Source organism: Macrotis lagotis, chromosome 1 (genome assembly GCF_037893015.1).
Source record: "Macrotis lagotis isolate mMagLag1 chromosome 1, bilby.v1.9.chrom.fasta, whole genome shotgun sequence".
Lineage (NCBI taxonomy): Eukaryota > Metazoa > Chordata > Mammalia > Peramelemorphia > Peramelidae > Macrotis > Macrotis lagotis.
Window position 1 is genome coordinate 577,656,185 of NC_133658.1, and position 27,997 is coordinate 577,684,181.

The following is a 27,997-nucleotide window of genomic DNA, read 5'->3' on the forward strand; positions in this document are numbered from 1 at the left end:
GAAAGGCAGCAGGGTTAGGTGACTTGTCCAAGGTCACACAGCTGGGTAATTATGAAGTGTCTGAGGCTGGATTTGAACTCAAGTCCTCCTGACTCCAGGGCCAGTGCTCTATCCACTGCCACCTAGCCACCCCCTCCCTTTACTATTCTTACAGAATCATATTACTCATGCAGTCATTCTGTAATGTGCCTTTTCCATCATCATCATCATCTCCCCTTCTCCTCTTCCTCCTACTAGTTGTTTTTCACCTCCTTTTCCTTTTTCTTGTTCTCTTTCCCTATCTTACTCTTGACTTGCCACTCTTGGATTTGATCTCACTGCTGATTTTCATGCAAACTTTGACTGATGGTTTCTGACCTGGACCTGTTTACCCTTCCTCAGCCAACTTGGTATACCTCTCCTCCCTCACTCCCTCACCCCTCACTTATATTGGTTCTGGACTTAGTTGGGATACCCAATTGGCTTTAGCAGCTCAACATTTCTGTGCACAAGTGATCAGCCTCAACACCTCAGTAACATGAATTATAGAAAAATACCACAAAGTCTAGATGCTTTTTTTAGTATATGCCTTAAAAAATTAATTTGATAAATCTCTGTAGTTCTTTAGAAAACTAACCTTTTTTTCACTAGATTTTCTTTTCCTGTTCCCATCTTCAGATTTACATTCTTGAAAGCTCCTTCTCTCTATTGAGATGATCCCCCTTTTATAATTTTAGACCATAGTATGTTAGTTTTCTTTTTTCTATCACAAATTTATCACTTCCACTCATGGTTTACACAGTTTCCCTATCTTTAAACTGTTCCTCTTATTTGATGAGAATCACCAAAATAGCTCCCCTTATCACTCCACCTTTTGAACAACAGATTCATCATCAAGGCAAGTCTATATCCCTATTTATCTATCTATCTATCTATCTATCTATCTATCTATCTATCTATCTATCTATATATCTGTTTTTGGCTCAGAGAAAGGAAGAACTCCAGAAGCTATCTAGATAATTGACATTCTTTCATTACCACTATATTCCTGCTCCTATTCAAATTTGTAACTTTTCTACATACTTCATTTATTTCCTCCTTCTGTCTGGATGGTTTATTGAAGATGGGAGAAAAGGGGATCAAGGATCCATGTGGGTTTGTTTTGTGAAGAACTAACCAATTTCTGACTCAGAGAAATCAGAAAGGCTTAGATTTTAATTCACAGATTACACAGTTTACAAGTAACCAAAAAAAGTCCACAAGCTAATACAAAGTGTACAAGTCAGGTCCTTTGGAGAAGCAGCTAGATAGTGAGTTTCTTAAAGGAGATAGTAGATTCTAAGAAGATAGTAGTTTCTAAGAAGGTAATAAAATCAAGACTAGCTAAGAAGAAAGTCATGTTAAAAAGGGAAAAGGGAAGGAAAGGAAACTTAAATCAACATAGATCCAGCAGCATGGAGCCAGATGATGTGGATCCAGCTTAAAGAAAGGAAGAGGAAAGGGAAAAGAGACTGAAACAGCCAGCTGGGAATCAATCAGGAAAAAAGATCAAGTCAGGACAGAACCATGCTGAAATACATTTCCGAAATGGGCGGAACAAGGGTGGTTCTTGAACAATGGTTTAGCAACTGGCTTCAGGTATTCTCCAATGCTCAAGCTACAGGGAGGGGATCCCAAGACCAGGACAGCATTCATTAGTACTACATATGCTCCTACCCCAAAGGGCATGACCAAGGTCATTCTTACTATTAAAGTCCAAAGTGACTCAGGAAATGGAGTTCACAAAGAGTTAATACAGAATACAGAATAGCCCCCCACAGTACAGAAAAGTTTCTAGTACAAAAAGATTACAACATTTTTGTTTCCAGAATTCCCCAGATTCAGTTTCATGGTAGTAACTCTTCAGTTTCTCAACCAAACTTTGACTAAATACAATGTTACTCCATCCCTATTAGACTCCCAAGTAGATAGTCCAGTACAGAACTCCATTCTAACACTCACAATGTTACTTATTGTCACTCCCTCTGTCCACATGAGAATACCCTTACCAAGAGATGCTCTGTTACAAGGAATATTAATTTTGATCTCTGAAAACTTCTAAATTTCTTGGGGATTAGGAGCTAGATTTTTTTTCTTCCTTCCTTATACACTTATTCTGTCATTTTTTTTTTGTGGGGCAATGGGATTAAATGACTAGCCTAAGGTCACACACCTAATAAATTAGGACATATTTGTATGTGAAATCTGTGTTAATGGATTTTATTCCTGGTTTCTTTCAAAGATCATTGTCTAACAAACTACCAGGCATCTTTATTGGGTATACAAAGTCAATTTTTTTCTCCCTTTCCATTTTCATTTTAAAATCTTCTCAGATTTCCTAGACTCAGGGAAATAGGCATTTTATCTGCCCTTGTTATAAGTATTCTGTTCCTGGCCCAAGAGCTTATCATTCTTATCATTTAAGCCTCATGTATTAATCTAAATTCTGATCTCAGATATTATTTTCTTAATCTCAGATAACATTAATTCTAAAGCTATTTTTTTGGGGGGGAAGTTCCTGCTTTCAGAGATATTTGCGATTTGAAAACAAAACAATAACAACAACACACCTGTATCCCTAATAGGGCCTTTAGCTTCTAATTTAAGATTTCATATTCCATAACAGGGGAAACATACTCTTCACTCTCATGAAGACCTCCATTCTTCTTCCTTTTCCAGTTTTCCCAGTTCACCAGCACGCTACTGAATTCACTTGCTTTCCTTCTTAGTCTGCATTCTGTGGTCAGCCTTTTCAAGCCAACACAGTAGAATTTTTTTACTCCCTTGTTATTCAGTTTCAATGCTATCCCTTCCCTCCCTCCTTTCCACCACTGCCAAACTTCTTTTTTTGTTGTTTGAGCAAAAGAGTTTTTTATTTGTTTTTGTCTAGAGAAGGGCACACTCCCAAGTCTCACAAAGGTAGTGAAAATGAAGGAGCTGCCTGAATCAAGCAAGATCACTTAAAGAGACCCTTCCTCCTCCTTATCCTTTTTCTCTGTCAACTCATTGGTTAGTCTTCAGTTACATTCTACTTTCGAAAATCTACCCCAGCAACAAAGAAAAGAATGGAAGGTTTTCATTAAATATTACCTCGTCATCCAGATTACCCCACCATTCAGGATTATAGCAATCTTACTGAAGTAATATCTAAGTCTAGTAAAAATAGGTTTATCATAAAGTTATGAATTTGTCTTGGAATGCAAGGTCTAGGAACAGCCTACTAATCCTTCCAGTTAGTAACAATACCCTTATCCAAAACACAGGTCACTGCCGCACTTCTTGAAAGAACTGTCTATACCACTTCTTTTGTTTATTCTTTAGCTTTTCACTCTGCCCATCTGGTTTCTGCTCTTGACACTTGATTGATCTTCATTTAGTGAAGATCATCATTGACTTCCTAATTGACAAAGTCAAGGACCCACTGCTCCCTTGCCCTATGCATACTTTATTCTCTGACTTCTCAGATTGTCCAAAATACTACCTCTTCCATGAAGTGATACTTGATTGCTACTCCTTACTTTACAGATAAAATAAGACAAGTATACAAATACTATAATAAATTATACTATGCTGCACTTTACAAATACAATTTTTTTATATCAACTATGATACATGATAGGAAGTTATGGGTAACAAAAGAGGAAAACGTCACTGGACTTTGTCACTGAAAGTTCATGGGTTCTGCCCTTGTGTATCTGCTACTTATTAGCTCTGAGAGATTGAGCAAGTTCCTTAAATTTTCAAGGTCTCAATTTCCTCATCTTTAAAACTAGAGGATTTGATACATTACTTCTGAAGTCTCTTTCAGCTTGGGGCTATGATCTTGTCCTAATTCCTAAGCAGAGATGGGGTGAGGAGAGGAGGGTGGAGTTAGAGAGTGGAAGTATGGTGACAGGCATCTTTTTTTTGGGAAAGGAATGCTGTGAGGGGAACACTTTACCCAATAGCCTAGCATCTTGGGCATATCCTTACAGGTAGAAGCATAGATTAATGCTGCTGCCTCCACCAGGACAGGATTCTAACTTTGCTTTCTTGGACAATCACCTCAGGCTCTCCTGATGGCACGGGTGAATTAGAATCATGGACTTAAAGGCATTGCCATAATAATATCATCTTTCCTGGATTTTTCAGGACAGTTGTTTTGGGAAAAAAGAATATGACTTAAGAATGAGGCTATAGCAGATAGAGCACCGTCCCTGGAGTCAGGAGAACCTGAGTTCAAATCCGAACTCAGACACTTAATAATCACCTAGCTGTGTGGTCTTGGGCAAGCCACTTAACCCCGTTTGCCTTGCAAAAACTAAAAAAAAAAATGAGGCTATACAAAAAAGAATATTTCATAACACACCAGGTTTTCGTATTTTGAGCTCAAAAAAAAAGACACCAGTGGTCCTTAGTCATGCCTTTCATTTTGCAGATTTATAGAGTTGAAAGGATATTTGAATCTGGAGTTTGGTTACCGGCTCTGCCACGAAGAACTCAGTTGTGAGACCTGGGACGAGTCATTTGGTGATTCTCATCAAATAAGAGGACCAGTTTAAAGATAGAGGAACAGCGTAAACCTTGAGTGGAAGTGATGGATTTGTGATAGAGGGGAAAGCCAAAAACAATCTGAAGAGCAAGAGCGTGGGAACTGAAGTCAAGAAGGCATGACTTTAAACCCCGCCTCAGATACTTGGAAATCCCTTAAGGTCTGTCTGGTGTTAGTGACTGTAATGATCATGGGCTTCTGCCTCTTGGTCAGTGAAAATGGGCGGCGCTGGACTTCTTCCTCCCAGCTCCGAGGTCTGGGTTCCTGGGGCCCAGTCTCTGGCAGGTCCCTAAGCAGGGTTAAGGCAGCAGAAGCGACCCTGTGGCGCGCAGCCCCAGGGATGCAAGCACATCCATCGGTGCTAGACCAACACGCCTCCTCGGAACCCGGGACCAGCCTGGGGAGAGGGCAAGCGGACCCCCCGCGACCTCCGCGGTAGAAGCCGTCTGGACGCACGCGCGCGAGTCCGGGGCTCCGGACTGCCCTGTGGTGGCCAGTCCGGGGGTCCTCGGCGGGGATCTTCGCCCCCCCCGCCTGTGGAAACTACAATTCCCAGCATGCAAGGCTCCCCCTCGCCCGCTTCCCACGCCTCGGGATGGCCCGGTCCGGCCCAGTGCGCATGCTTCTCCAGACGTGGCACCGCGAACTTCGAGGGCGCTGGGGGCGGGGCCGAGGGCAGCGGCCGCGGCCGTTGGAGGAGCGGGAGCCGGAGCCGGGGCCGGGCCGGGGCCGGGCGGGCACCTGGCAGGCTGGCGGAGCGGGCGGCGGCGGCGGCCATGGGGCGGGCCGGCCGTGGGGGTCTCTCCGGGCTGCTGCTGGCCATGCTGGTGAGGCGGCGCGGGCGGGGCGGGGGGCTGTGCCCGGGCACGGGGGGTGGGGAGGGGGCGCCCGTGCGCGTGTGCGCGGGGAGGACGGGGGGCCGTGCCCGGCTCCGGCCCCTGGAAGCCGGAGCCCACGGGCATCGCGGCGGCGGGGTGCAGGGGCCCCTCCCAGAGGGGGCCTCGGGCCGCCCCTCCCCCGGCCCCGGGGCACCCCTCAGAGGACCCCGCGAGGGCCGGAGGGCATGCCAGCCGCTGCCCCCCAGGGGCTGGGGTCTTGGAGGGAGGGGGATTCGAATTCTGCCCTTATTTTTGGGTGGAGGGCGATGATTGGTGCCCAGGGGGATGACTGCAGTTGGCCGAGGGCTCTTCCCTTTCCCCAGTCGCCCCCCATCCTTCCAGGACTGACCCCCTGCTTCCCAGTGCCTCCGGGATGACTGAAGGCTGGAGGGTCGGGGAGGAAATTTAAATCCTTATCTTTGTAAGGCACTGTGCTGGGAGACAGAAGGAAATGTCCATGCGGGCTCCCAGAGGGAGTTATATTTTTTTAGGGGAAATATTGCAAATAGATAAGTAAATCCACAGTATGGGGGAATGGAGCGAGTAAGAGTGATCTAGGACATTTTTGAGAGGAACAGAAGATTGCTGATTGGATACATCAAGGATGGCTTCACAGTGAAGGTGGTACCTGTGATATGCGGGATTTCATTTCCTATGAGGGATAACTTGTATTAATATAGGAAGTTATGACATGGCATATCTATGACTGTTTACTTGATTTAGTTTTGTTCTTTTCTGGGGGGTGAGAAGTGAAAGAAAATCCTTCTGGCCCTAGCAGCCTTTCTCTTCAGCTGGTCCTGGATCTAGAAAGCACCTGCTCATTTAAGTACATTACTGGAGAGACAGGGGCTATGCAGATATAATCTGAAGGAACTTTTACTTCAGCTTAGGTCTCCTAGAGTGCTAGGAAATTCTGGTGTTACTCATTAAGGTTTGGGAGGAAATCAATGATCCACTAGTGGACTGAAGGGATGAGAAATGAGTGTTCCTGCCAAGATTTCCATCCTTCCTGAGGGAAGGAACAGATTTCCTCTCTTGCCTTGAACCACATTTGACAGCAAAGTCTTTAATTAAATTACCTTGCTTTTGGTCTAATGGTGACTCTGAGTACATACATAGGCAGGTAAGTTTTTTGGGCTCCTTTTCAGAAGATCATTTCCCATTTTCCCATTTATTTGTGAAAATTGGAAGTTTGAAGTTCATGCTATCACTAGAAGAAATCAATTACTGAAAAGTCTTTTGTTAAAGTTACAGCTTAATCATCAACCACCCCTCCCTAACTTGAAAAGTGGCAACAATAAAAAAAAAAACTTAAAACTGTAAGTGGGTTTTGTGATTAGGGTTTTTCATGGAAAAACAAAAGATATAGAACTCTGGCAGATGTATTATACATGTGTGTATACCACACACACACACACACACACACACATTATCCCTAAAATGGAGAATGAAGAAGCATCTCTTGAAAGTAGATTTCCATCCCCCACCTCCCCAAAGTCTAGTTTAATGGGGGGGAACAAGCAGATAGTGTAGGTGAAAGTTGGGGTGTTTTTCTTTTCCAGAAAACTGGGATGGGCTGCTATGTATTTATACACCATGTATATCTGATAAGGTCCTCAGGAATTCTAGGGAGAAAGTTGGGTTCCTTTATTTCTTTCAGCAAATATTTATTTAGCATAGGATTATGTTAGGTTCTGTGAAGGATACATAAAAGTATATGTGATTCCTTCAATCTCAAATCTCAGGGAGACATGATGTAGACAAGAAGTTAAACACCTTTTTGAGAGGTCAATACAAGAGCTGTCTTAAGGGATTATAGGAAGACTGGCTTAAAAATGTTTGATGAATATGAATAGTTTACCTTATCTGGCCATGGGAACTCCTTTCGCTTTCCTGGGAATGTTTCTTCCTCTTAACACACTCCTAGCTGTTTATTTCTATCACTCTCTGCTTTAGGTAGCCCTACTCTTTATATATCAACCTCTAATCTCTAAAACTGGAATCTGGCTTGTGCTGGTCCAATTTTTTTCTTTTGCTCTTAACCCCAGATTTGGAGGAATTAGTGAATCTAGATTGGAACCCTGTGTGAACTGAAGTGAGTTTAGTCACTTAACCTCTCCCAACCTTTAGTTTCTTCATCTATAAAATGAGGGAGTTAGTCTAGATAACCTTTAAGATTCTTTCCATTTCTAGATCTCATCTGTTCTTTTCTTCTTTCCCTGTCCCTTTCTCCTTTCTAACCTCTTCCCCTTCTCCTCTAGTTAACTTATTTTTTACAATCCCTCTCTCTGAATTCAGAGCTGTCCCCCACTGTTGTACTACTCATTTTCTTTCCTCCCATTTGCGCCCTGTTAGCTGAACTATTCCTACTTCCTCTTCCTCTCTCCCCTTCCCCTGTTGATTTGTGTGTTCATTCCCTACTTTTCAAATGAACCTATTCTACCTCTCTGCATTACTTTTACCTCTCTCCACTTCTTCCTCCTTAGCAGAAGAAATCTCTTCTTCAGCTGTCAGAATCTTCTTTTGTGCCTGTCCAAGCCTCTGTTCCAGGAAATTCCCCCCTCTTCCCTCCCATAGAAGTTAGTATACTAACTTGAAACTAGGAAAGTTCCTTTACCCACCAACTGCCATGTACCTGATCCTGCTATAATGTGGAACCCCTATCCATTTTTCCAAACAAGCTTTTTTTTTTTTTTTTTACTATTTGGCGATGCTGTGAGTTAAATTGGGCTTTTGAAACTGAATCAGAAACTAACCACTTAATATTTTTGTTTCATTGGGAAAATATGCTTACATTCTAAACATCTGACTGAAGAACAAACCTTTGGAACACAACTCACTTCTAAGTAGGTTGGAAATGCCCTATGGATGGTTTAGTTATGTGGGATCATTGATTTAGATTGAGAAAGAACATTGGAGATCATTTAGTCTGATCCTTTCATTGTGAAGGATTAAGTGATTTACTTGCCCAAGATTACACAAGTTGTAAATGAAAGAGTCCAGATTTGAACCTGACTGCTCTGTACATTGTACTGTATTTGAAAATGTATTCAGAACACCTGGATTCAATTCTGGACTCATTTACTACTTGGGCAATGGTCCCTCTGAAGAATTACAGACAAGTACTTTGAATTCAGTGGAAAGAGTGATTGCTCTCATCTTAAAGTTCTGGGAAGGCTTTATCTTGAACTAGGCCTTGCTAAATAGGGTTTGGTCAGCTAGACAGAAGAAGAAGAGGGTGCTATGGTAGGCAAACATGATGATATGAGCAAAGGAACATATGGAGAAATAGGAATGAGCAGCATTTTCAGGGAAGGAAAATGAATAGATTAGTATGCTGAAGAAGAAATTCTTTTGTGAATTAATGGGACATACAGGGTCACAGATTTAAAAGCGGAAGAGACTGATCACCTCATTATATAGATTAAGAAATTGAGGCCCAGAAAAGCTAAGTGATTTTCCCAAGGTCACATGTCAAGAGTTAGAATTTGAACTCATATCCTTTGACTCAAATTCAGAATCCTTTCTTCTCTTCCATGTTCTCACTTCTCTTGCTTCCCTTATTATTCAGAAGTAGATTACAAGCCTCTTTTTTTTAAATCATTTTTCTCTCTTTGCTGTTTTCTATTTTACATGAGGTATAGAGTTAACAACTTAATTTTTTCATAAAAATTTGGTGGAAAGGAGTTTGAAATTAATAACCAAAATCATTTTATCTAGGAAAAGGCCTGTTACTAAATTAGAAGTATGCAGTTTCTTCCATAATCATACAGTTTTTGGTTAAGAACATTTTGTGGAGGACCTTAATGGAAAGCTAAAGATTTTAAGGTGTTTTTTTCTTTAGCATTAAGAATCTATTGAAGAAATTATATGAAGAAAACAATGCTTTAATATTAATATGACACTGGTATGCTGGATAGACGAATGAAATAAATCTGAACCATTTAGGAAACATACCCCAGTAGTTAAGGTTTAGGGTGGTGGGGTCCTTTAGTGAGGTGGGGAGAATGAGATTAGAAAGGAAAGATCAGTGTGAAAATATTATAAAAGAAGGCCTAATAAGATGTAGGGAATAATAGTTAGGGAAAGACAGGAGTCATATTTGAGTCTGAAATTGAAGTGACTGAGAAAGTAATGCCACCATTAATAGACAGGAAAAGAAATTAGCTGATGCTTTGATTGGGAGTCACCAACTAGCATAGGGAATCTGATGCTAATTAGGAAAAGAATTTTAATGTAGTTCAGAAATGCTTAATGATTTTCCTTGAATTTTAGATATCTGACTACTTTTACACTGTCCTGTTTAGTCTGCGTCCCTGACTATAGGTGACCGCTCAAACTATTTTTGACTATGACATTTATTGTCATACTTATCAGGTGAAATATTTCTGCTCTTGAAAGGGAGAGAGAGGAGAAAGTGAGAGTGAGTCTGATTGCAGCCTGAGAAGTCCACCTTTGTCATCTGGAATATGGTCTGGCCCTCACCTAGAAAGTAAGCAGTGCTTACTGGGGCCTCTTATTTATTTATTTTTATTTATTTTTTTTTCCATTGCAGAAGTTCTTGATTTTAATTAATTTGTTTTTTATTCTTATTTTGTACAAATAATTTTTTATACATTACTAAAATATTCTTGTTTAAGAGTAAACATAATACCCTCCTCCCCCCAAGAAAATATAGACCCTCATGAAAGCGATAAAGGGGAGAGAAAAAATTAAAATAATAATAATAATAATAATAATAATAATAAGTATGGCCAGGTGGCACAGTGGACAGAGCACCAGCCCTGGAGCCAGGAGCACCCAAGCCCAAATCCGGCCCAAGACACCCAACAGTCACCCAGCTGTGTGACCACATGAAAGCCACACCAACCCCATTGCCCTACAAAAACCAAAAAAAAGACCCAAAATAAAATAAAATATTAATAATAATAGTAGGAGGAGGCTAGGTGGTAGACAGGAGCACCCAGGTCCAAATCCAGCCTCAGACACCCAACAATCACCCAGCTGTGTGGCCCCAGGCAGGCCATCCAGTCCCATTTTGCCCTGAAACACCCCCCAGAAAATAATAATAATAAAAAATGTGCTTCAGTCTGTGTTCCAACACCACCAGCTCTGTTGTGGGTGGATCATATTATTTAGGATAAGTCCATCACAAAAAGTTACTTCCATATTTTTTCCATTGTTGCCATTGCTGATCGCAACTCCCTCCATTCATACTTCTCTGCTACCATGAACTATATTTTCTCTCTCCTTTGACTCTGTCTCTGCTGTAGGGTAGTTGAGTGGTGCAGCAGACAGATCCCCAGCCCTGGGGCCAAGAGGCCCCGAACCCACATACCACCCCTTACCCAGCGTCCACCTGGCCCTATGGTCCCAGACAGGCCATCCAATCCCAGCCCCTTGCAAGAAGTAAAAAAGAAAATATGTTATGTCTGACCACTCTCCCTCCATGGTCCATCCTCTCCTCCATCACTCACATCACCCCCTTCCCTCTGTCCCCCACCTCTCCTTCTTACTCCAGATGTCTATACCCCATTGAGTATATATGCTGTTTCCTCTCCTAGCCACCTCTGATGAGGGCAAAGGTTCTCTCATTCCCCCTTGCCTTCCCCTTCCATATAACTGCAATAGCTCATTGTAATAAAGAAAAATCTTATTATATGAAATATCTTGGCCTATTCCTCCTCTCCTTTTTCTTTCCCCCATTACATTTCCCTTTTATCTATTGATTCCATTTTTATACCACAATATATCTTTAAATTCAGTTTTCTCCTGTGCTTCATCTATAAAAGCTCCTTCTACCTGCTCTATTAAATGAGAAGGTTCATATGAGTATTATCAGTATCATTTTTCTATACAGGAATATATGTAGTTCATCATCAAGTCCCTCATATTTTCCTCTTCTCCTCCACTCTCTATGCTTCACCTGAGTCCTGTATTTGAAGATCAAACCTTCTGTTCATCTCTGGCCATTCCAACAGGAACATCTGAAGTTCCCCTGGTTCATTGAAAGTCTATCTTTTTCCCTGGAAGAGGACATACAGCCTTGCTGGGTAGTTGATTCTCGGTTGCATTCTAAGGTCTTTTGCCTTCCGGAATATTATATTCCAAACCCTACGAACTTTTAATGTAGTTGCTGCTAAGTCCTGTGTGATCCTGACTGCAGCTCCATGATATTTGAGTTGTGTCCTTCTGGATGCTTGTAATATTTTCTCTTTGATTTTGGAGTTCTGGAACTTGGCTGTAATATTCCTGGGGGTTGTTTTTTTTTTATCTATTTCTTGGGGAGATCGGTGGATTCTCTCCATTTCTATTTTGCCCTCTGCTTCTAGAATATCAGGGCAATTTTCCTGTAATAATTCTTTGAAAATGATGTCAAGGCTCTTTTCCTGGTCATGACTTTCAGTTATTCCAATAATTTTTAAATTATCTTTCCTAAATCTGTTTCCCATATCAGTTGTTTTTTTAATGAGATAAATTTCACATTTTCTTCTAATTTTTCATTCTTTTGGTTTTGAAGTATTTAGTCCTGATTTCTCATAAAATCAGCAATCTCCCTGAGTTCTATTCTTTGTCTGAAGGATTTGTTTTCCTCAGAGAGCTTTCTTATCTCCTTTTCCATCTGGCCAATTCTGCTTTTTAAAGCATTCTTCTCCTCAATAACTTTTTTTTTTCAGGTTTTTTTGGGGGGGAAGGCAAACGGGGTTAAGTGCCTTGCCCAAGGCCACACAGCTAGGTAATTATTAAGTGTCTGAGACCGGATTTGAACCCAGGTACTCCTGACTCCAAGGCCAGTGCTTTATCCACTACGCCACCTAGCTGCCCCTCCTCAATAACTTTTTGAACTGTTTTATCCATTTGACCTATGCTGGTTTTTAACATGTTATTTTTCAGCATTTTTTTTGGATCTCCTTGACTAAGCTGCTGACTTCATTTTCATGTTTTCCCTGCATCTCTCTCATTTCTTTTCCCATTTTTTCCTCTATCTCCATCACTTGATTTTCAAAATCTTTCTTGAGCTCTGTCATGGCCCGAGCCCAATTTCTGTTTTTCTTGGAGTCTTTAGATGCAGGAGCTTGTGCTTCCTCATCTTCAGATTGAGTGTTTTGATCTTTCTTGGACTCACAGGCAAAGTATTTTTCAATGGTGTTCCTCTTTTTTCTCTGCTTACTCATTTTCCCAGCCTGAGCCTGGTTTGGGGGTGCTTCCTGAGCTTTTGGACACCCTCACAAGGATCTCAGTGTATGAGGCTCTGTCCTCCCTCCTGATCTGTGAATGACCATAAGCGCCCCCCTCTGTCATGCTGGGGGGGGGGCCTAGACTGTGATCAGGATCTGAATGTGGTCAGAACCCCAGCGTCCTGTTCCAGGGGCAGAGGACAAAGCTCTGCAGCCTCTTTCTCTCTCTCTCTCTCTCTTTTTAAAGTTTTTGTAAGGCAAATGGGGTTAAGTGGCTTGCCCAAGGCCACACAGCTAGGTAATTATTAAGTGTCTGAGACTGGATTTGAACCCAGGTACTCCTGACTCCAGGGCCAGTGCTTTATCCACTACGCCACCTAGCTGCCCCCTCCACCTAGCCACCCCCTGCAGTCTCTCTTTCTTCCCTCCCTAGGCTCAATGGGCTCATGCCGTAGGCGCTCCTGCTTACTGGCTCCACTTGCTTCTGGTTCCTGGATCTGGGCTGCCCTGGCCATGCTGCTCGCTGTGTGCCCTGAGGGCTGGGCTTCATGTGCTTGCTCTGGCAGAGATTCCCCCCCCCCAAGTTGTGCCTGGTGCTCCCTGGGGTGTAGGTCAGAAAAACTGCCCCACTGCTGTGAGCCATGGCTCCCAGTGCCCTGGGACTGCCTCTGGGAGACTGAAGTTCCTTCACTCTGGTGGGCCAGCCCTCTGATCCCGTGGAGCCAAGTCTTTCTGCTCTTTTCCAGGTTACCTTGGGTTGAAAAACTGCCTCGCTGGATCCCTCTATGGGTTCTGTCTCTCAAAAATGTAGTTAGAGTCCTTAGTTTATAAGTTTTGCTCCAGAGCAACTGAGAGAAGGTCCTCTCCTGTCGCCATCTTCTGGGGCCTCTTTTATTTTTGGCCAAGGAGGGAGTAGGATTGTGTGAAAGGAGCCCCTACTATTGGAGATTTTTGCATTCTAGCCCCTTAGCTTCTGTACTTTGATCTTGAGTCAGTCCTCCAAATAATCTTGTATCTTTAAGAGTCAGTTTGGCATAGTGCATTGCTGGCATCAGAATTGACAGATTCAATTCTTACCTCAGATGTGACTTCATCTGTGGGACCCTGTGGGACCTGTGTAACCAGTGTGACCCTGGCCAAGTCACTTGACCTTTCTATATGCTAGTCTCCTCATCTCTAAAATGATAGATCAAACTTGATGACTTCTGAGCCCCCTTTTAGTATTAAATCTATTATCCTGTGATTCTTACCCACTCAAATGAAGGTATCTATATAAAAACATTATATATTATTGTCAGCTATTATAATTGCTGATGTATGGGACTGTCATGCCTAAGGTGGACCTACCCTTACCATTGGCTTCTTGTTGCATACTAGATCATAGATAGCCAAGGTCTCATGAATTGTATTGAGGGCAGTTTGAAATCTTCATCTAGTCCATTTTCCCACTTTCTGCACTCTATGATGCTGCCAATTGGAATACTCTTGAGTGTCTCCCAGGTCCCATTTCCCTCCAACATAGACAGCATTTCTTGATCTCTTTGTTTCCTTTACCTGGAATGCCCTCACTTTCCATTCATATCTGTTGAATTCTTCCCCATCCTGTAAAGCACAACTCACAAATCTCCCTCATCCTTGCAATCTCTGATCCACTTCTTAGTATGGATCACCTCTCTCTCTCTCTCTCTCTCTCTCTCTCTCTCTCTCTCTCTCTCTCTCTCTCTCTCTCTCCCCCCCTCTCCCTCTCTCCCTCCCCTTCCTTTTCTCCCCTTTTCCTCTCCCTCCTCCTGTCCTGCCTCCCCAATGTAACACTTGGTTTGATCTCTCTAATGTACTTACCATGTCATATTGTGTATTATATTTATCTTTATCTTAAATCCCTTACAAAAGTGTTTTGGCAGTTTGGATAATTTCATACCAAAACTTTGTACCTTCCTTGTTACCTAGCACAAGGCTTTCTTTGTATGTACACCTGGAAAGGGAAAGCAGAGAGGTGAATAGTGTTGGTATGACAACTTTCCTTTGTGGATTACCTTCCTTTTCCTTTGAACATGATATCATTAATTTGGGCAGAGAGAGATCTTCTTTATCACTTTTAATTATTTGGTAGAAGTAATAGTTTGACTCCATGATTATCTTTTTTTAAAACAAAAGAAAGATTTTATTTATTTTGAGTTTTACAATTTTTCCCCTAATCGCTTCTCTCCTTCCACCCCCACAGAAGGCAGTCTGTTAGTCTTTACATTGTTTCCATGCTATACATTGATCTAAGTTGAATGTGATGAGAGAGAAATCATATACTTAAGGAAGAAAAATAAAGTATATGAAGGGCATTCACTTAATTACCAATTCTTTGCCACCACAAACAGGGCTGCTATGAATATTTTTGTACAAGTGATTTTTTACCCTTTTTCATGATCTCTTCAGAGACCCAGTAATGGTTTTGCTGGATCAAAGGATATGCATATTTTTCTGTCCTTTGGGCATAATTCCAAGTTGCTCTCCACAAAGTTTGGATGAGTTCACAGCTCCACCAACAATGTATTAGTATCCCAGATTTCCCACATCCCTTCCAACATTGATCATTGTCCTTTCTGGTCATATTGGCTGCTGTGACTATCTTTAAAAAAAAAAAAATCACTTCTCACTCAGTTCCCCCTCCTAAAATAGAGTTCAACCTTATAACAAATAAATTCAGTCAAGCACAACAGATCTACATATTGCCTGTGTCTGAAAATGTATGCCTCATTCCATGTCTCTAATATATAGGTTTACCTGCTATCCTGAAACCTATCAATTATCACTTGTCTCAATTAGTTGTTTATTACACCTCTAATCATTCCCCCTGTCTAGAATTAAGATACATGCTTTACTAACAGTCTTTAGAAGTCATTATTGGTCCCTGCCTTGATCACAATTCTGAAAAGAGTTATTTTCCTTTATGTTATTGTGGTAATACTGTAAATAATTCTCCTGGTGCTGCAATTCATACTGGTCTCTTTGAATTATTCATATTTGTCCTTTCTTATAGTGCAACAATATTTCATTGTGTTCATATACCTCAGTTTGTTCATTCATTTCCCAATTGAGTCCTCATTTTCTTTCCAGTTCTTTGGTACAACAAAAAGTGCTGCTATATATGTTTATGCATATATATGTAAATATATACACACATATGTATGATTTTTCTTTGTCCTTTTCCTTTTTGGGTACCATACCTGTTACTGGTATCATTAGGTCAAAGGTTATGGATAATTTAATAACCTTATTTTGCTAAAATTCCCAATTATTTTCCAAAATGGACTCCATGACCAGCTCACATTTCATTTCATGGTTGAGTTGACATAGGAATAGATAATATTAAATGAAGTAGAAACAGTTTCCTGTCTTTTAGATTGAGACCTCAGTTTCTGGTGTTCTGATTTGATTTGAAAATTGGCAGTGAGACATTTTAGAGGAGAAATAGAGTAGTCCTAACTCCAGTTTACCTAATAAGGCCCACCATCTTCCTTGTTTTTGATGTATGGTTGGGATAAAAACCTATTTGCCTTTGCTGGGGATAAGGGAAGGGTTCAAACAATGTTATCTTTGTAGACTTTTGCTTTAAAGTTTCATCATCTATTTTGGCAAATAAATGTAAACAAAATCCACACAAATCATTTCCTGTACAGGGTGGGAACTTTACTTTTTAGTAGATTGGAGCAGGGAGGAGGGTCAGAGATTCCAACTATGTATTCAGTGATTAATTCTTTTCACCTCTGTTATCCTTCTCGGACCTTTTCCTTCTTTCTGAAGCATTAGTCTGGGTACCCTGTTTTAAACAGGGCTTTTTTCCATATCATTCCCTAACCACTTCTTAATGTTTGAAATTGGAAAGGGAATACAAATTTAGACTAAGCATAGGATTTGAGAGGTGGGGCCATGAGAGTGAGATGCCTTTTTATTTATACATTTCTAACTCTTAGTTTCTCCTTTTCTTTTGAGTTCTTAGAGTTCACTAATTATGTAAGCTCCCTGATCTCAGCAGCATGTGGAACAGATGTCCTTATTGAGCTGATTGTGATGGCATCTCCCCCTGATTCCAAAGAGGTGCCAGCTCATTTACAGCTTGCCAGAGTGCAGGGAATTGATATTATCTTGCCCTAGGGAGTAATATTCTCCCTTTGGCACAAGCAATTTCTCTTATCCTCAAGATGGGAAATATTAACGACTTTGTTAAGACTCAGTCGTTTTTAAAAGACACTGATAGAGGCTTCTTTGGTCCAAACAGTCATTCTATGACTAGACTCATATAGGACTGAATTGTAGAGAGAATAGTGTCATCACTAAGGAACCTAATATATTTGGCCAATGTACAAGGATACCTTTGTTCACTCACCCTCTTTTCTACCACTTTGAAGGTGTTCAGGCAATCATATTGATCTAAACTTACACAGGACATACATATATATAGACAACATCATTAGCTATAACTCGAATGGGCTTTTAGATGCTTTGTCTATAGGTCATATAGGTCTATAGTGTATATGAATGAAAATCTGGTTCTTGTTTAAGCAGAATGGCATAGTGGAGAAAGAACTGGACGCAATGAGGAGATCTAGGTTTAAATCCAGACCATAGATTAGTCACTTAATTTTACTGAAGCTGATTCCTCATCTTGTCAAGTGAAAATAATATTTTTATTTTCTACTGTAAGCTTGTTATGAGCAAAGAACTTTGTCAACCTTATGAAACCATACACACACACACACACACACACACACACACACATCGACATATGGATGTATATCTTTGTTATTAGACCAGGAAATGTTTAGTAAGCTCTGAACAAACAAACGAACAAACAAAAAACTAATTTTTTAAAACTAGTAGCTCACTTTTATTCAGGTAGTTAGGTGGTACAGTGGATAAAGCAGATGGCTGAAGTTAGGAAGATTCATTTTCCTGAATTCAAATCCGGCCTTGGACACTTACTACTTTTTACTTGAACACTTTTACTTGGACATTTTTTACTTGAAAACAACCTACTTGAACCTTAACTACTTTGCTTTGCTTAAGAAAAGCAATTATTTTATTGATTGTAAATTTCCCAGCATTAAAAAGCTTTGGTGATTGTTTTGATTTAGTATTTTATTTTTGTTTTTTTCCTCTGGTCACAAGCTGGAAGGGACCTTATTTTCCTCATTTCTTCCTTCTTATTTTCCAGATGAAGAAACTGAGGCTAGGGAAGGTTTAAACCTTTGCCCAAAGCTCCAGATACTAACAGAACCAGCATTCAAACACAAGCTCTATGACTTCCACTTTGGTCACTATGGTTGAACATGCCATACTTGAAATTGGTAATTAAGTTGTTTTTGTAACTCTGTGTTCTTTCAAGTTTGGAAGTAAAAACAATGCTAGCAGGTATAATTATTGTTGTTATTATTCCAGACTTGGTAACTTGGAATGAGCATGGAGACTTAGCAACTGGGAAGGAGTCCTATTTAGCTTTGTCCTGAATCAAGTTCACATATGATGGGAGAATAATTGAATTAAGGAGGGGTTGATTGTCTTCTCAGGTCTTTGGGGGATACAGGAATTTCAGTAGTCATGTACCTACTATCTTTTTCTAAATTGGAGCCTAATTCATTGTTGGATTTTGATGGATATTGTGTAACAATATAACCAACATGACATGTTCTGACATCCTCTATCTAAAAATTTGTAGAAATCCAAGAAATCAGCTCCATTCTCTGCTTTGTCATGAGGAGACTAAGTAGACTATTAATAGCTTTAGTAGCCTAAAGAGGCTTGGAATTACAGTTCTAAGACCAAAGATCTGTTTTCATAAGTCCCCAGATCAGTAGTCTGGCTGATTGGTTGTTTCCTTATATCCTTGTAAACATCTACAGCATTTATGTACTTTAAGCATCTTTGGAAATGAAAAGAAGTCACTGTGTTGAACCAGAGTTATGGGAAAGGTGCTTTTAAAGGGTTTTTTAAAAATCAGTTGAAGGAAAAAAAAGAAAAAAGAAAAAAAATCAGTTGAAGACAGGTCTTACTTAAATGTGTTGGATGTGTCAAATGGGTATGCTATAAAATGAATATATGGCCCTTTATACTTTCATCTAGGAATTGATAAAAATATTAAACACAGATCCTTTTTTGTTGTTTCTTTGTTTTGGTTTTTGCAAGGCAGTGGGGTTAAGTGACTTGTCCAAGTTCACATTTATTAAGTGTCAGAGGCTGGAGTTAAACTCAGGTCCTCTATTCACTGTGCCACTTAGCTGCCCCTAAACACAGTACGAAGGACATTTTTTTTTTACATCTATCCTTTGGCTTATTCCTTCCAGAATCTCTTTTTCAAGTAAAGCATCAGCCTACTATATGCTTATTTCTTTCCAGACTCCATTTTTGACTCTCTTCATTTTCTCTGTCATAGCTTTTAAATATGCCTATCACTTTGGAACAAATTCTTGTTTTTAAAATACACAGTACAGCAAAATTGACTACATATTATCTGTTTACATATAACATGTTGTTATTGGTTAGTCATTTCAGTTGTGTTTTGACTCTTCCTGACTTTATTTGGGACATTCTTGGCAAAGATACTTGAGTGCCTTGCCGTTTCCTTCTCTAACTCATTTTACAGATGGAGAAACTGGGGCGAACAGGATTAAATGACTTAGCCAGGGTCACACAGCTGAGAATTATCTGAGGTCAAATTTGAACTCAAATTCCTGACTGTGGGCCTGGAGCTCTATGTACTACTGTGTCACCTAGCTGCCTCATACCAAATAATATGATAATATTATGTATTCTCTGTTTACATATTGTATTTTCTATAGAACTTCTTGAGGAAAGGAATTGGTTATTATCTTGTTTTTCTGTTCTTAATTTTCTAGCATAGCACTATACAAATAAGTCCTTAATGTTTGTTTGCTTTTAGCCTTTCACTAAAGACCTTCCAGGCTGAAATCATGCTATTAATGACTACTCTTTGGCTATGACCATTTGAACAGTTGCAAATTCAACTAAGCACTAAATTCAACTAAGCTCAAATCTTCATCTCAGCAGCTTTTCCATAAGAATGGCATGAATTTTTATTTTGTCAGATGTTTTCCTAAATATTCAAGTAAACAGTCTTCAGTATTTCCTTTATCTACTAGTCTAATGAACTTATGAAAAAAAATAAAGTTAATTTGACCTGATCTATTGATGAAGTCATGCTCTTTGTAATCATGGGATTTTTTTGGTAGGTATTCAACATCTACCCATTTAATAATGCATTTCAGAATTCTGCTAGGAATGGAAGTCAAGCTCACTGGCCTACATATTGTCTTGCCTTTTTTGAAATTCAGGATATATGTCTTTTTCTAATCCTATAGTACTCCTTTCAAAAGATTGTTGAAAGAAGCTCAGCTATAACATTTTCCAGAATCTTGGTACATATTTTATCTGGGCCTGGAGACTTCAGCTCATCAAGAACAGCTAGAGATCTTTTCTTAATATCTCCCTATTCATCTTATCAGCTTAATTGTAACCTCCCCCCCAAGGTCCTTTCTGTCCAAAGATTTTCTTTAGAATAGAAAATAAGCAGAATATGAGTTGAGCAAGCTCTGTCTTCTTTCCAGTATTGGTCATTGTCCCATCTACTGTGACCTCTCCCTTTGATCCTCTTCTTTTTTCTATTAAAGAATCCTCAGGACCTTTTTGTTGCTTTAAACTTTTCTTTCCAGCCTCAGGTGGTTCTTATTTCCTATCCTGTTCCTTAAGCTCCATCACACTGAGAATTATGGCATAGTAGATAACATCCTGGACTTGGAATTCTGGAAGACCTAGGTACAGACTTCACTTTTGACAGTTAATAGGATTGTATGGCCGTAAACAAGACACTTAACCTTTCTGAGGGTCAGTTTCCTCATTTGTGAAAATAAAAATTTAAAAAATAGAGTAATGTTAGTAATAACTGACTAAAGTTTTGTTGTGAAGTTCAAATGAAATAATGGATATTAACTACAAAATATCATGGATTTAAATGTACATTATATTGCCATCATCAAACTAGTTCTAAGTATACAAACAATTATTGCTATGAAAGAAGGAATTTGGTATGAAGGAAGGAATTTGGTGTACAACCTATATTGGATAAATTGTATGTAGTTCCACTGACTGACTATCTACTATTTCCACTAAAATATTAGGTCAATGGATTCTCAGCAAGTCAATGTAAAAACTCAACCTGATCATTGAGAATGAACTAAAATTTTTCTACCATAGCTTGGAAGGCTAAATCTGGAAACAACTGACTTGTATACTCTTCTCCCCATCTTCAACCTCTTACTTCCCACCCAGACCTTCTAGCCCTTTTTGGTTTCTGGAGGAGTAAGGCTCTTTCCTGTTTTGGTAGAAACTGTAAGTGATAAATCCACTTCCCTGGCCAACTTGGTCTCCTCCATCTGACCTGGGAAATCTGTTTTCTCTGTATCGTTACTAGGCTGTCCCCAGTTCTTGATACAGAAGATTATTGATAGATTTTTTTTTACTAGAACTATTCTTTACCTCTTTTTTTTTTTAGATTTTTCAAGGCAATGGGGTTAAGTGGCTTGCCCAAGGCCACATGGCTAGGTAATTTTTAAGTGTCAGAGCTCAGATTTGAACCCAGGTACTCCTGACCCCAAGGCTGGTGCTCTATCCGCTGTGCCACCTAGCCGCCCTGGAACTATTCTTAATATTTTGTATTCTGTTTTCCATGCCACACAAATACACATCCTCTTTCTGGATTCGTGTCTTCTGTTGAATACTTATTTTTTTTAAAAAATTATTGTTGCTTCCTGTTTTACATACAACAGCCATTTTTACTAATCCTCTTAGTTTATTCCTTCATCTCTTCCTTCCTCCCCCAGTATCCCCATTGAACCTTTCCTATATATTAAAAAAAAAAAATTTAAGCAGGGCCACAGAAATACCATGTGTTTACTGCCTCCCATATCCATAATACCTTTTTCCTTAAGTACACTTCAGTTCCTGAAAAGTCAGCCAGATTCCATTGAGGATCCCCTTTGTCTTCTGAGCCTGGCTATCAACTCTTCTCCAATGTCATCTTTTAGGGATTTTCAATATATTTTTATATAGGCAGCTTCCATGGAACACTTAAAATAATACCACATTATATTTTAATAGACACATTACCATCTTCATCTTCAGTACTGTAGTTAATTAGTCTCACATTTTTTATGAGAGCAGGGATATTTTAATAATGCAAGATGCGGTGGACCAGGGATGTGGTTAAGGTGGTTGGTTGAGATTCATTATCATTCACTCAGGTGATTGGAATAATCATATTCTCAAACAACTAGTCCAATCGTTATAGTAGCTTTGTGACCTTTGAAAAGTCAAGTCTTATCACTGTAGGAAACTCTCTAGGACTGTAGGTTGCAGAGAAGGTAACAACCTTAAGTTTTTTAAACCAGTGAAACCAAAGGCTCCATCCTTATTCCTACAGTAAAATAACTATAAATATATTTATATATACATATATAAGGAATGTTCCAGACACTGTGCTAAATGCTTTACAAATTTTATCTCACCTGAGATTCACAACAATCTTGTGAGGGAAACCTTTTGTTCCTATTTTACAGTTGAGAAAATTAAGGGAGACAGAGGTGAAGTAACTTATTCAGTAAGTATCTGAGGGTGGATTTGAATTCAAGCCTTCCTGACTCCAGGCCTAGTACTACCAAGATGGACTGACTTACTTTTAGATCCAGATAGACCAGCACTCAATACATTAACCTGTATTCCCCCCCAAATATTGGCTTATGTTCATAATAGCATGTGGTTTAATGGCTTGTAGACTATAGTACAACAATATTTGATGTAGAACTGTGCTAGGAAAAGAGGAAGATATAAAATTTAGAGTTCACAGTAGAAAGATAAGAAACTAGCACTGTTAACTATAATCTGTGTATACCATTGTATATTATAGCATGGTAAATACATTAGCTTTTTATAAACACAGTTCTGGGTTAGGTGTAAGGGACAGGGAAGCTCAGAAAGTCTTACTAGAGTAGGTAGTGTTTAAGTGGAACCTTAAAGATGGTTAGGGTTTCAGCAGATTATGAGAGAAGTTAAGGCTGAGCAGAGGGGAGAGTGTGGCACCCATCTGGGTGATGGAAGCAGTTTAGTTGGGCTCATGTTGAAAGGATATATAAGAGAAGGACAACAGAGAAGGGGAGAAAGGTAATGTAGTGCCCGTCTTTGGAAGACAGAGAACTCTAGACAGTTCTTGCCATGGAGCCATTGGAAATGTTTGGAGCAGTGACATGATCAGATGTATGTCAGAGAAAGAATATTCTGGCAGTGGTATGCAGGATCAAGTGGAGTTGCCTGAAAGTGGAGACCTTAAGACTTATTGACTATGGGAATAGGCCAGAGAGGGGTGGTAATGAGGTCTACCTAGGGGAGGGAACAGTGGAACTTAAGATGAGGATCAAAAATGAAGGTATGGATGGAGATAGAATAGACAAGATCTTCTCATCCTCTAAGCTTTTGAGTTTTGAACCTGAATCCTAGGAGAATAGTTGGTTTTCTTAAAAAAAAAAAATAGAGAGCTTTAGAAGAAAGTTTTAGGAGAGAAGATTGTGAAGTCACTTTTGGAAGGGTTGAGTTTGAAGTGCCAATATTGCATTCCAAGTGAGATATATGATAGGAATTTGGAAATGTGGAACTGCAGGAGAAAGATTGAGACTGCATAGATAGATGTATGAGTTATTTATAGCTAGAGGCAATAATTAAAACTATTGGAGCCAATTAGATCACCAAGGGAAGGAATGTAGAGAGTTTGGGTCAGAAGAGGTTAGACAGTAGGAAGGCAACCAGGAGTAAGCAAAGTCTTGGGGAAGAAGACTTCCTCTGGGAGGAATGAGATCATCATCAGTGTTGAGATGCAAAGAGGAAGAGAAGATTGAAGTTTTAGAAACCATTAATCAATTTAGCAGTAAAGGACTATTGACCTTTGAGAAAGCGATTTCAGTAACATGATGGAGTCAGAATCCATATTAGAAAGACTAAGGGAATGAAGGATAATCATTTAGTATAGGCTTTTTTTAGAAGTTTAACAGTGAAAGAAAAGATGAAGAATGATAGGAAATGCTCTAGTCGAGTGAGGGTTTCTTATAAGGATGGAGAAAATGTGGATCGTGGTTAGAGATAATGGAGAAAAGAGCCAATAGATAGGGAGAGGATAGAGAAGAGGATTAATTGGTTAATCTGTGTTGTCCAGAGGAGAGGATAGAAGTTGGCTTTGGCAAGAAGAAGGAAACCTTTTATTCTATAGAAAGGAAAAGATGGATAAGGAAAGATCTGAAAAAGATTAGGGAGCTCAAGCCAGATTATCTCAATACTAGTGAAGAAAGCCCAGATTTAAAGTCAACTCTGAGGAGAGAGAAGGTCAGGAATGAGTTTCAGGCTTGGGAGAAGGAAAAAAAAAATTGTAACTAGAGCTATGGGTAATGTGATAAAATTTAAATACTGAGTTCCTCACATCTGTCAGATTGACTAATAGAAATGAAAGGATAAATACTTGAGGATATGTGGGAAATTTAGGACACCAATACTCTGTTGGTGGAGCTGTGAACTGATCAAGCAATTCTGGAGATCAATTTGGAACTATGCCTAAAGGGCTATAAAGCTGTGAATACCCTTTCTGATCCAACAATACCACTACTATGTCTGTTTCCCAAAGAGACTTTTTAAAAAAAGGGAAAAAGATTTATTTGTACAAGAATATTTATAGCATCTTTTTTGTAGTGGCAAAAAGCTGGAAATCAAAGAGAAACCCATTAATTGTGGTATATGATTGTAATGGAAACCTATAAGAAATTATGAGTAAGATGATTCAGAAAAACCTGGAAAGATTTACATGAACTATTGCAGAGTGAAGTGAGCAGAACCAGGAGGACATTATTCAAATAATAATTGACAATAATAGCAATATTGTCCAGTGAACACCTTTGAATGACTCAGAAATCAAAGACAATCCCAAAGGACTTCTGATGAAAAATGCTGTCTGTCTCCAGAGAAAAAACTGAGGGAGTGAATGCAGATTGAAGCATACCATTTTCATTTTTCTGTCTTTTTTGATTTGAGTTTTCTTCCACATGACTAATATGGAAATTTTTCAAGATTGCACTTGTATAATCTATTTCAGATTGCTCACTGTCTCAGAGAGAGGGAAGAAGAGAGGGAGAACGGAGGAAGAGAATTTGGAACTCATAATTTTAAAGAAAAGTTAAAATTGGTTTTACATGTAATGGGGGAAAATAAAATATTTTTAAAGAAATATTAAAAAGGGCAGCTAGGTGGCACAGTGGATAGAGCACAGACCCTGGAGTCAGGAGGACATGAGTTCAAATTTGGCCTCAGACACTTAATAAATTACGTAGCTGTGTGACCTTGGGCAAGTCACTTAACTCATTGCCTTGCCAAAAAAAAAGAGAAAGAAATTTTTAAAAAATACTGTGATCATTCATTTGTCCTAAGATCTGATTTCCAAAGATTTCCTTTTTTCTGTACCACTCTTTTTGGAAGAAGTGTTATAGAATACAAGTATTAATTAATTACTTCCTTAATATTTCCTCTACCACTTCTGTGAGCTCTAAACTCTATGTTAGCAATTATTTTCTTTTCCCTTCTGAGGACAGGTATCACTTTGTTCTTTATTCTCACTAACTTCCTCTACCAGATGTCTAAAAGGAGCCATGCTCTTAAGCTTATTTTTTTTTTTCATTTTGAAACTTGGATAAAGCATGGGCTAAATACAGTGCAGTAGACTTTCTTCACAGCTCCTAATCTCCCAAACACACATACATTGTGTTTGTTCTTCCAGGTAGAAGAGTAAAGGCCAGAATACTTTCCCTCCCCCATGCAGTTTCCTAAACACTTAACTTAGGTCTTCACATCATCCTGCTTTAGCAGGTTTCTCTTACATAATTCAATGTCTCTGATTTAGCTGATCTGAATTGAATAGCAAAGCCATAATGACAGATTGCTGGGCCACTTAATTGAGTGTATGAGAGGTTGGGTGATTAGGAATGAAGGGATCTCACTACATGAATTTTTCTCCTGAGTTAATTTCAAAACCTGTATAAGTATATTAGTAAGTTTGGTCTGAGTGCATGTTTTTTTTTTTTATCATTCAAAAGAAGAATGAAAGAGAGGAGTGTGGGTGGGATGGATGGAGAGAAATAAGTGAGAATGGGGCAAGGAGAAGAAAAATCTCCTTGGCTGAAAATTTTTAATCAATTACTATACCATAGTATTTTTCATTTTTCGTTTTAGACATGATCTGAATAAATGGATTATATTTTTTCTTGTTTGCAAAATTATTAAAATCTGAATTGGTTGAAATGTCCCTCCTCAAGCCCAACACATTCTCAGCTATATTTCAGTGAAAAATAGAGACCAATGATAGAACTCCTCCAAGCCTCTTCCTTATCTCTCATCACTCATCCATTGTAGCCCTCTCTCTCCTCTTTTACTGTTTTCTCAAAGGATCAGATGGGCTATCTGCTTGCCAAGGCTAATAATCCCTCTGTGTCATTCCTGCTCTCTCTAATCTTTAATCTCTCCCTTTCTAATGTCTCATTTCCTTTTGCCTGCAAATACTTTCTGTCTCCACCACCTTTAAACCCTCCCTTGATCCACCATCTCTCTGGATGGTGTCATCTCCTTTATTTCCCTTTTTCTCATACATATACATATACATATACATATACATATACATATACATATACATATACATATAAATTTACATACAATATATGACATGTATATAAATATGTTTATAGTTATTTTACTGTAGGAATAAGGGTGGGACCTTCGGTTGTCACCTTCTCTGCAACCCAGAGTCTTAAGAGTTGCCTATAGGTCAGCTAGGTGGAGCAGTGGATAGAGCACTGGCCTTGGAGTCAGAAGTACCTGGATTCAAATTTGACCTCAGACACTTAATAATTACCTAGCTGTGTGGCCTTGGGCAAGCCACTTAACCCCATTGCCTTAAAAAATCTAAAAAAATAAAATAAAGTAAAATTTTTTTTTAAATGTAAGATTGGGAGGGAAATTGTAAAATTCAAATAACATCTTTAATAAAAATAAATTTTAAAAAAAGAGTTGCCTATAGTGATAAGGCCACAAAGCTACTATATATTAAAGGCAGGTCTTGAACCCAGGTCTTCTTGACTTCAAGCCTAGTTCTCTAATTGATGTGCCATACTGATTCTCTATTTATTTGGTTTTGAAGTATTGATTCCTGATTTCTGGTAAATTCATCAATCTCCCTGAATTCTATTCTTTGTCTGAAGGATTTGTTCTCCTCAGAGAGTTTTCTTATCTCTTTCCATCTGGCCAATTTTGCTTTTTAAGGCATTCTTCTCCTCAATAGCTTTTTGAACTGTTTTATCCATTTGACCTAAGCTGGTTTTTAGCATCCTATTTTCTTCAGCATTTTTTTGGATTTCCTTGACTAGGCTGCTGACTTCATTTTCATGTTTTTCCTGCATCTCTCTCCTTTCTTTTCCCAGTTTTTCTTCCAACTCCCTCATTTTATTTTCAAAGTCTTTTTTGAGCTCTGTCATAGCCTGAGCCCAATTTCTGTTTTTTCTTGGAGTCTTTGGATGCAGGAGCTTGTGCTTCCTCATCTTCAGACTGAGTGGTTTGATCCTTCTTGGGCTCATATGCAAAATATTTCTCAATAGTGTTCCTCTTATTTCTCTGCTTGCTCATTTTCCCAGCCTGGGCCTGGTTTTGGGGTGCTTCCTGAGCTTTGGGGACATTCCCACAAGGATCTCAGTGTGTAAGGCTCTCTCCTCCTTCCTGGTCTGTGAATGACCATAAGCACCCCCTTTGCCATGGGGCTGAGGTGGGGGGGCCCTGCTGTTCTATGGGGGTGCCTAGACTGAGATCAGGATCTGAATGTGGTCAGAACCCCAGAGTCCTGTTCCAGGGGCAGAGGACAGAGCTCAGCAGTCTCTCTCTGAACTTCACCCCCTTCCCTAGGATCAATGGGCTCATGCCCTGGGGGCTCCTGCTTACTGGCTCCGCCTGCTTCTGTTTCCGGCTCTGGGCTGCTGAAAGACCAAGCTGCTGGCTGTGTGCCCTGAGGGCTGGACTCCATGTGCTTGCTCTGGCAGAGGTCCCCCGCTGTTCCCCCACTTTATGCCTGGTGCTCCCCGGGGTGCAGCTCAGGAGACTGCCCCGCTGCTGTGAGTCGTGGCTCCCAGTGCTCTGGGGCTGCCTCTGGGAGGTTGAAGTTCTTTCCCTCTGGGGGGCCATCCCTCCGACCCCGGGGAGCAGAGCCTTTCTGCTCTTTTCCAGGTTACCTTGAGTAGGAGAACTCTGATTCTCTATTTAAT

At 39.7% G+C, this 27,997-nt stretch overlaps 1 protein-coding gene across 1 annotated transcript in view; it reads left to right on the forward strand.

The window, feature by feature from the left end:
• The first annotated feature begins 4,926 nt into the window (after positions 1–4,926).
• Positions 4,927–27,997, forward strand: part of PDIA5 (protein disulfide isomerase family A member 5) — a 173,947-nt gene continuing 150,876 nt past the window's right edge. Inside the window, exon 1 of the mRNA XM_074214668.1 lies at positions 4,927–5,376. Coding sequence (XP_074070769.1) covers positions 5,107–5,376 — 270 coding nt within the window. The 5' untranslated portion in view covers positions 4,927–5,106. The remainder of the gene's footprint in view (positions 5,377–27,997) is intronic.